Source organism: Lithobates pipiens, unplaced genomic scaffold, assembly GCF_037356315.1.
Source record: "Lithobates pipiens isolate NorthernLeopardFrog02 unplaced genomic scaffold, aLitPip1_a1.2 Scaffold_35, whole genome shotgun sequence".
NCBI lineage: Eukaryota > Metazoa > Chordata > Amphibia > Anura > Ranidae > Lithobates > Lithobates pipiens.
In genome coordinates this window covers 22,923,869-22,933,508 of record NW_027507811.1, presented here as the reverse complement: position 1 = coordinate 22,933,508, position 9,640 = coordinate 22,923,869, and the positions used below count along the sequence as shown (strand labels likewise).

General features: G+C 43.4%; 1 protein-coding gene across 1 annotated transcript; it reads left to right on the top strand.

The window, feature by feature from the left end:
- Window positions 1-8,504: 8,504 nt before the first annotated feature.
- On the top strand, window positions 8,505-9,413 carry LOC143956363 (uncharacterized). The gene has a single exon (XM_077466582.1). The coding sequence runs from the start codon at window positions 8,641-8,643 to the stop codon at window positions 9,343-9,345; it is 705 nt and encodes a 234-aa protein (XP_077322708.1). The 5' UTR covers window positions 8,505-8,640; the 3' UTR covers window positions 9,346-9,413.
- Window positions 9,414-9,640: the final 227 nt, after the last annotated feature.

The window sequence follows — 9,640 nt, the reverse complement described above, 5'->3', positions numbered from 1 at the left end:
GGAGATGGATCTGACCGAAGCCCTAAGGCCTTTGTTTTTGCCATGAAAAAGAACAAAAAGGTAATCCGATTGCCGGAAAGAAGCTGTCGCCTCCAGGTACCGTTTCAGAATAATTCCCATGTCGAGAGGATGAAGATCCTGACTCCCAGCAGAATTAAAGGTAGGAAGAGTAATGTCCTGATTTTCGTGGAAGACCGAGGTAACCTTTGGGTTTGAACCCAGCATTGGCACTAGGACCACTCTGTCAGGGAAGAATGTGAGGAAAGGTTCCTTTGATCCTAAAGACTGAATCTCAGAGACTCTCTTCGCTGAGGATATGGCTACCAAAAAAGATGTCATTAGGGACAATTCTTTGACTGAAAGTGATCTGTCCAGTTGAGAGAAGAAGTCGAGAACTAAGGGTAAATCCCACTTGGGGAATCTGGGTTTCCTCTGTGGTCTAAGTCTAATTGCTCCTTTAAAAAATTGCTGAACCAAAGGATGTTTAGCCCAAGATACTCCAGAAAAGGCTGAAATTGCCGAGACTTGCACACGAAGAGCGCTGACAGATAGGGGAATGTCTAGTCCGGACTGTAAGAAACTCAGAACATCCTGAACCGTCAAATTACCATTGGAGCAAGACCTGGAAGATAAGTGATTTGTGAATCTAGACCAAATCCTCTCATACACCTGGTTGGTACTTTTCCTTCTAGCACTCATGAGAGTAGGGATGGCCTCCTTTGGACAACCCAGAGCCTCTAACCTTCCCCTCTCAAAAACCAGACCCTCAGACATAGATGGGCCGGGCAGGGATGGAGCTTCGAGCCCTGGGACAGAAGATCGGATCTGAGAGGTAAGGGAATCGGATCCCTGACACTGAGGAGCATTAGAAGCGGAAACCATGGCCTGTTGGGCCAATAAGGTATTACAGCTATCACCTCTACTGCTTCTGATTTGAGTCTCCGCAGGAACTGTAGAATAATAGGAGTTGGAGGAAAGGCGTAGGCTTTGTTGAACCACCATCGATCCGTCAGAGCATCCACTCCGTAGGCCTGAGGATCCCGAAACCTGGAATAGTATCTTGCCAGTTTCTTGTTGCAAGGGGAGGCAAATAGGTCGACCTCTGGGACGAACCACAATGTTAGAATCCACCTGAAAACTTCTACGTGAAGGGACCATTCGTTGTTGTCCAGAATGACTCGAGACAGAAAGTCCGCCTGGACATTCTGTGTTCCTGGAACATAAGCTGCTGTAATGTTGACCAGGTTCTTCTGAGCCCAAGACATGATTGGCTCTACCTCCTGAAGAAGGGAGAGACTCCGAGTACCTCCTTGTCTCCTTATATATGCCACTGCTGTTGTGTTGTCTAGTCTGAGTAGGACCGAGGTTCCTGAGACCAGATGATGAAAGGCCAGGAGTGCCTGAAAGGCTGCCCTCAATTCTAGAATATTCGACACCGTCCCCCTGGAAGGGAAGTCCCAGGTGCCTTGTGCTACTTCCGACAAACAGTGGGCGCCCCAGCCCCTGTTGCTGGCATCCAAAGTTATTGTTATCCACGAGATGGGGAGAATGGAATGACAATTGAATAGGTTCACCTTCTGAAGCCACCAGGGCAGAGAGATTCTCATTGAAGATGTGATCCGGATAGGTTGAGTCTTGTCGCCTAGCCATTGGTGAAGAAAACCTTTTTGAAACGGTCTCATCTTCCATTGGGCCCACTTCACCATCGGAATCGTTGCCACCATGGTGCCAATAATTCTCAAGCACTGAAGAGCCGGAAGATGGGAGGCTGAGAGGGCCGGACGGATTCTGTCCCGAATTACCACTACTTTCTCCTCGGGTAATGAGATGGTACCCCTCACTGTGTTGAAGAGTGCGCCTAGGAATACCAGAGACTGGGAAGGAATTAACTGACTCTTTTCTAGATTCAGGATCCAACCGAATTCTTGAAGAGTGGAGATGACCTGCTCCTTGTGCACTAACAGACGGTCTCTGTCCTGGGCTAGCAGCAGAAGATCGTCTAAATAGTGGTGAAGACGAATTCCCTTGGTTCTCAATAGAGCCACTACGGCCAACAACACTTTTGAAAACACTCGGGGGGATGTTGAAAGTCCGAACGGGAGACAAACGAACTGGAGATGTAGTTTTCCTACTGAAAATCGCAGAAACTGCTGAAAATCTTCTGCCACAGGGACATGAAAGTACGCGTCCTTTAGATCTATTGAAATCATCCAGTCGCCTGACTGGACTGACTGTTGTATTGTCGACAAGGTTTCCATCTTGAACCTTTCCTTTCTGATAAAATGATTCAGATGTGTAAGGTCTATGACTGGTCTCCAAGAACCGTTTTTCTTTTGGACCATAAAAAGAGGAGAATAAATTCCTCTCCCTCGTTGATCGTCTGGCACGGGTACGGCAGCGCCTTGAGCCAATAAAGATTTCACGTAGGCCAACAAGATCTGCCTTTTTTCTTCTGAGGCTGGAAGGGAGGTGGGAACAAACTTTAGTCTTGGGGACCTGCTGAAGGTCCAAGAATGGCCTGAAGAGACCGTTCTGACGGTCCAGAAGTCCTTGATTGAGGCTGCCCAGACATGCCGAAAATGTAGAAGACGAGCCCCCACCTGGCCTATCTGAGCGGGCCCAATCTCAAAAAGATTTGGTTGGTTCCCTCTCTCCTGTCGCACTGCTCTTGGCAGATTTCTTGAAGGATGACTGCCTTGATTTCCATGATCTAGAATATTCCCGACCCAATCTATAGCTACGGGCCTCCCTGGCTTGCTCTTGATACTGTTTTTTAGGAAAAAATCTCTTCTGGCTTTTTAGACGTCTGTCCTGAGGAAGAAACCCCGATTTACCACCAGTGGCCCGGGATATGGCGCTATCCAATTTATTCCCAAAAAGGGAAGAACCTTCGAAAGGGATACGGCACCACACCTGTTTTGAAGCTGGATCAGCCAGCCAGGGACGGAGCCATAGGACCCGCTTTGCGGTTACAGCCGAAAGCATAACCCGGGACACTAGGCGGATGATGTCAATCGAAGCCTCCCCCAGAAAAGCCGAAGCAAGCCGTAACTCCTGAATAGGAGAACTTTTAGCGACTTCCTCCGAAATGTTTCTGAGGGTATCATCCACACCGTCCGTCCAGACTTCCATGGCTTTGGACATTGCCGCTAAAGCCAATGCTGGCTTGCATGCCATACCGGCAGTGAGGTAGACTCTCTTTAAATCGGAATCAATCCGTCTATCTAAAGCATCCTCCTTAAAGGGATATAACCTTAGGACTTTTGAGAGCATACTATTCTTTTTCTCCACTTTACTCCATTCATCCGTGATGACCTCACCAAGTTCAGACAGAAATGGAAAGTTAAGACGCTCCCTTTTAAGTTGCTTAAAATACTTCCTTTGCTTGGAAGGATTAGCCACCTCATCTTCCCAGTTCAAAGCCTCTCTGATGGCCTTCACCAAGGGGGAAAGTAAAGCAAAATCAAAACCCACACAGGGACTATCTTCCTCAGATTCACTGTCTGAAGCAGCAGCTGAATGATGGCTGGTTAAAGAGGATTCCCAGAGCTCTTGAGCATGTGACTCCCTGACTGGTGACTGAGGTGACTCTGATTGAGGCACAGGGGTCTGATTGGCCCCGATCCCCTTGAGGGACTCCTTCACCACTTTTTCCACAAGGGATCTTAGTTGCTGGTCCGTACCCCCTCTCTCACTAGAGGCTTTGGAAAAGCAGAGGTCACACAGGGATTTTCCAATGGGAACTTGTGATCTGCATCCCCAGCAAGAGTTGATAACTGAGTGGCTGGAATGAGCCCTGGAGGAGCGAGATCGATCCTCGCTACGGCGCCCAGATCTAGAGGGTGAGCCGTGATGCTTAGACTTGGAATATGAGTGCCGGTGGTAAGATTTAGAAGAATCGCTTCCTCTGTGCGTTGAGCTGCGTTGCTGTTCTGATCTAGATGGGCTAAGACAGAGATAGAAGAGACATACAGATAAGGAAAGATAACAGACTGACTAATACCGGACCCCTCCCCCCCCCCCTTACTTCCCCCCCAGACAGTACCTATTATGAGAGGGCTGGCCACATACAGGCGGAGGTGAATCCGTATCTCTAAGGGTCTCCATAACTGCTGCAAAGACATATAAGTAAGGCTGAGGATGCTATAAACACACACACATGCCCACCCCCATCTTCCCAGAAGGCCACCTACCTCCACAGCAGAGAACCTGGACAAGGGGAAGTCACGAAATAACCTGCAAGCATTCCCAAGGCTTGCAGGCTATATCCCATGTTTAAATAAGGCGCCTTAATGACGTCATCACCACGTCCCGTGCGCCGCTACCGCGCATGCGCGAATAGCGTCACTTTGCCGCTATCGCGCATGCGCGAACCAAGCCTCGATCCTGAGTCGTACTCGCGCATGCGCAGAACGAACGTATTAACGAAAACCAGGAAGTGAGCGACGGCTGGAACGCAGGCTAATCCGACCGCAATGTCTAAACCCATATACCTATACACAGGAAAAAACGAACAGAAAAGAAGGGAAGAAGGCAAAGAACAAACACAAACTGCTGCCATGAAAAAAGAGGAACAATCTTACCGCTCCCACACGAACGTCTCCAGGCCGAAGGTAAGCACAATACATACCGGACTTCTTAGGGCACAATAGGTCACCTGCTATTTAGCTGGGCTATCCGACCAAATGCGCAGCCTGCCTGCCAGTGGCTAGGCTCCTGGCTTTCCTCCAGCGCTTATATCCAACTGCCCACTCCATACCCCGCTAGTAGCTAGGGCTTAACGGAGATATGCGACAACTTCATCCACAGTCGCTTTTCGGCCAAACCAACGACGGAATCATGTGGGAGCAATCTTCAGGTAGAAAGACCGTAATGGGTCCTACGGAGGAGGACAAAAAAAGAACACGGCCATGGGCAGGGAGCAAAGATTTATGGGAGTAGTGTCCTATAGGGTAGTGGAGGCGGGACTTAACCCACACGTTGCTGCCATGGAGTCTGTCAGGAAAGAGATTTTTAAAGGTCTGGTTTTAAAAGATCTAGAAATGTTAAAGCCTATAAAATTACCACAATATAGGCACATTAATGATGGTATCGAAATGTTGGAAAAACGGAAAGACATTATTATCCGCCCAGCGGACAAAGGAGGCGGTGTGGTCATTCTTACGAAAGAATTCTACCATTGTCAGATTATAGAGATGCTATCTGATAACTAAACGTATGCAAAATTGGAATCAGATCCAACACGAATATATCAAAAACAGTTGGAAAAATTGGTGAAATCTAAGGTAGGAATGAACGTGCTCATGAATAAGGAGGAAAGGTATCTTCTTCCTTTGAGCAATAGGATACCTACACTGTATACCCTGCCCAAAATACATAAGGACCCCAAAAATCCACCAGCTAGACCCATTGTAAACAGTATTGGTTCAGTTTCATCAAGACTGGGCCAATACTTGGATACTTTTTTACAAAAAAGTGTGATAAACACGAGATCATATTTGAGGGACACAAAAAGTTTTCTAAACTTTCTACAAAAAGTAGATTTGAAAGAGAAAAGGGAAGTCTTAATGGTAACATCAGATGTGGCATCACTTTATTCGATCATTCAGCATGACGATGCTCTTTTAGCACTAAACTGGGCACTCAGTGAAAGAGAGAATCTCCCCCACAACCAAAAAGTTTTTTTAAGAGATGCGCTGGACTTTTGTCTAGGCCATAACTACTTTTGGTATGATGGGACATTTTACTTGCAGAAAAGAGGTGTGGCAATGGGTGCAAAATTTGCACCCAGCATAGCCAATCTTTTTATGGCGGAATGGGAGGACAGAGTGATTTTTAGTGACCCTCCTTCTGAATTAATTTTTTATAAAAGATTCATTGATGACGTGTTTCTGATGTGGGAGGGAAATGAAGAACAATTAAATCTATTCATTAATAAACTGAATAATAATGACCGGAACATTAGTCTATCCTCGGAGTGGAATAAGAAAGAGATAAATTTTCTAGATGTGACAGTTTATAGAAAAAATGATAAATTGGAAACCAAGGTATTTTTTAAAAATACTGATCGAAATAGTTATCTACTCATCTCTAGTGGCCACCACCCCCAGTGGCTACGTAATATTCCAAAAGGACAAATGACTCGGGTACGAAGAAATTGTTCAGAATTTGACAATTACATCGAGCAAGCCAATATTTTAGCAAAAAGGTTTTCCTCGAAAGGATATGACTATCAGGAATTGCAGAAAACAATCAGAGATGTGGGGAATACATCTAGAGCATTATGTCTAAAAGACAAAAGAGAGGAAGAATTAAGTGCAGATCAAGAAATGATTGTTGAAATAAAACGTGATCGAGAATGGGGATTTATTTCCAACTTTCATTCACAATATAAAGATGTAGAAAACATCTTCAAACGTCATTGGCATGTTCTGATGCTTGATAAAAAATTGAATTCTGAATTACCCACCCTACCTCAGTTTATCTATAGAAAAGCTTCAAATTTTGGTGATAAAATCGTAAAAAAGGTCATCAACCCCCCAAAACCCCCTCCCACTTTTTGGGAGAGAAACGTTTTTTTCGCTTGTCGCAGATGTAAGGCGTGCCGTGAAGTAGCAAGTCCTATCAGATCTTTAGAAAACTTTTGCTCACCATCAAATAATTCTAGCTTCCCAATTAAACAATTTATTACGTGCAATAGTACACACGTGGTATACGCTTTAACATGTCCATGTGGTCTAATGTATATCGGTAGAACAAAAAGAAAATTGCGAGTAAGAATAGCCGAACATATACACAATATAAAAATTGGATATAAAGACCACAATGTGTCACTACATTTCAAGCTCAAACACAATAGAGACGCCACGGGTCTGCGATTTTGGGGAGTAGAACAATTAAAACCACACTGGAGAGGCATGAATTTAGTACAGGAATTGTCAAAACGAGAAACTTATTGGATATATTCTGCTGATGTCCTCAGCCCTAAAGGCTTAAATATAGAACTTGACATAAATTGCTTTATAAGCGACACTTAAGGTCACACATAGAGCCTGCCACTGATTCGAATTTTATAGAGGATTGTTTCATATGAGTGGCACTCTAGGCGATTAGGCCTATTTTAATTTGAATTATGGTTATTGGTATTATGGTTCCTTTAAATATTGTTTGAAAGAAATCTTTTAAAAAAAAATGTTTAGAATTTTTTATTTCAAACAGCTTTTTTGAATTTTTAAATAGGGTATTTGATCCGTCTATTAATCATAAAGTGTTTTCTTATTTATATATTTTTTTATATATATAATTTTTAGATGTCTTTAGGAAAACACAGTCCTATTTAATTTATTTGTAGTCCCATATGTAATAATTACTCTATTTTTTAACTTATATGAGTAGTCCATTTTCGATATTTTATACTTCGTATTTTATAGTTCTCAATTTTTAAATAATCATTTAGTTATTTTTACTGTGTATAATATGCACGATCGGATCGGCCGATCACGTTTTATTCATGACCAAGTGTGATCGTTACATGGTTATGATGGATCGTTCTTGAACACATTTCATATAGTACTCAATTTTAAAACGATCATTTAGTAATTTTAACTATGCATAATATGAACGATCGTATCGGCCGATCAGGTTCAACTTATGTACTCATAGTTATATGCGATCGTTTCATAATTATAGTCGTTTTCTCTATAACGAATACCTCATAAACTGGTTTATAGTTATGTAATTATTGGTATTAATATTATGGAACATTGCGCATACTGTTCATAAAGATCTCTGCATTTGGGGTTCGTCTGCACAGATCACAGCTGCTCTAAATGTGGATTATTTTGTGGGCAGAATCAGTGATTGGTGCAGCGCCCCGTACATCATGCAGTAATGGATATTGATTGGTCCATGACGTCGATAAAAGAACACTTCCGGTATTGTAGGTTACGCCCTCAGATGAAGTCGGATATGACGAAACGCGTGAGGGCGTAACCATACCGGAAGTGACGAGTGCGTCTCAATCCCTGCGTTCCAGCGAGCTAAGGAAAGGCGGAAGTGAAGCTTCTGCGGTACACAGCAAAAACGTTTGTTCCTCCTCGAGCGCAACTGAACCAGTGAGATAAGGCACAGTACTTTTTCAATGCTTGTACATCTTTTTATTTTGGTACGCATGTATATGTTGGGTTTTCTTATATAATAAATAGTGTTAAACAATATCACGCTATGTTTGGACATTTTTGCTCTTTTATATGAGAAAACCGAATTCCAATAAGGGAGACATCTAGTGGCCAAAGAAGGATTGTGGAATGGCAGTTTAAAGGCTCTTTGATCTTGGTTGTTCGGTGAGTGCATCCCCAAAGGGGATCGTTTGTGTCCCACAAGTGGTGAATACATGGTGGAAGCTGCATCTTAATCACAATAAAGAATGGATAGAACAAGCACCTTCTTTTCTGGACACTGATCAGAATTTTAATTAACTCACTTTTTTAAAAAAAGTGTGCATGCGCTGCTGAAATATATGAAAAAGTGGACTTTTTTTAAGTTGCAATTTTTTTATGTATTTTTATAATCCACAAGGATGAGCATCTTTTTTCCTGTTCTGAGTGCGGGAAATGTTTCACTGAGAAAGGGAATCTTTTAATGCACAACAGAATTCACACAGGTGAGCGTCCTTTTTCATGTGCAGAGTGTGGGAAAAGCTTCACTCAGAAAGGGGACCTTGATATGCACCAGAGAATTCACACTGGTGAGCGTCCTTTCTCATGCTCAGAGTGCAGGAAAAGTTTCACCCAGAAAGCGAAACTTGCTGCACACCAGAAAAGTCACACAGACGAGCAGCTTTTCCCATGTTTAGAGTGCGGAAAATCTTTTCTTCAGAAAGAGGACCTTCTTAGACACCAGAGAAGTCACACCGGTGAGCGTCCCTATTCATGCTTAGAGTGCGGGAAAGATTTCATACATAAAACACATCTCCTTGTACACCAGAGAATTCACACAGGTGAGCGTCCTTTTATCTGTTCAGAGTGCGGGAAATGTTTCCGCGTGAAAGCAAAACTTCTTATACACCAGAGAATTCACACAGGCGAGCGTCCTTATTCATGTAAAGAGTGTAGGAAGTGTTTCATTCAGAAAGGGGACCTTCTGATGCATGAGAGAATTCACACGGGGGAGCGTCCATATTCCTGTTTAGAGTGCGGGAAATGTTTTACTCAGAAAGGACAACTTAGTAGACATCAGAAAAGTCACACAGGTGAATGCCCCTTCTCATGTTTAGAGTGCGGGAAATGTTTCATTCAGAAAGGGGATCTTCTTAGACACCATGGAATTCATAAAAAAAATGTATAACTCTAGGAGACTGAGATCCTCCAGGGGTAAGTGAGCAGATAGAACCACTTAATGTAAAATGTGCATCAAGGCACTTTGGGTGGGGGTTGGGGGGGGGGCAATAATGGGGAGACACTGGGCAACAACAGTGATGGGAAATTTCACATTTGCTTTTTATTATTATTATTATTATTATTTACCATCTGAGACAAATAAGTGTATTTTGGTCTCATCAGACCACAGGACAAGGTTCCAGTAATCCATGTCCTTAGTCTGCTTGTCTTCAGCAAACTGTTTGCAGACTTTCTTGTGCATC

What these genes read in the sequence shown, in the direction of transcription:
- LOC143956363 (XM_077466582.1), top strand. Translation starts at nt 8,641, where the DNA reads ATGCACAACAGAATTCACACAGGTGAGCGTCCTTTTTCATGTGCAGAG.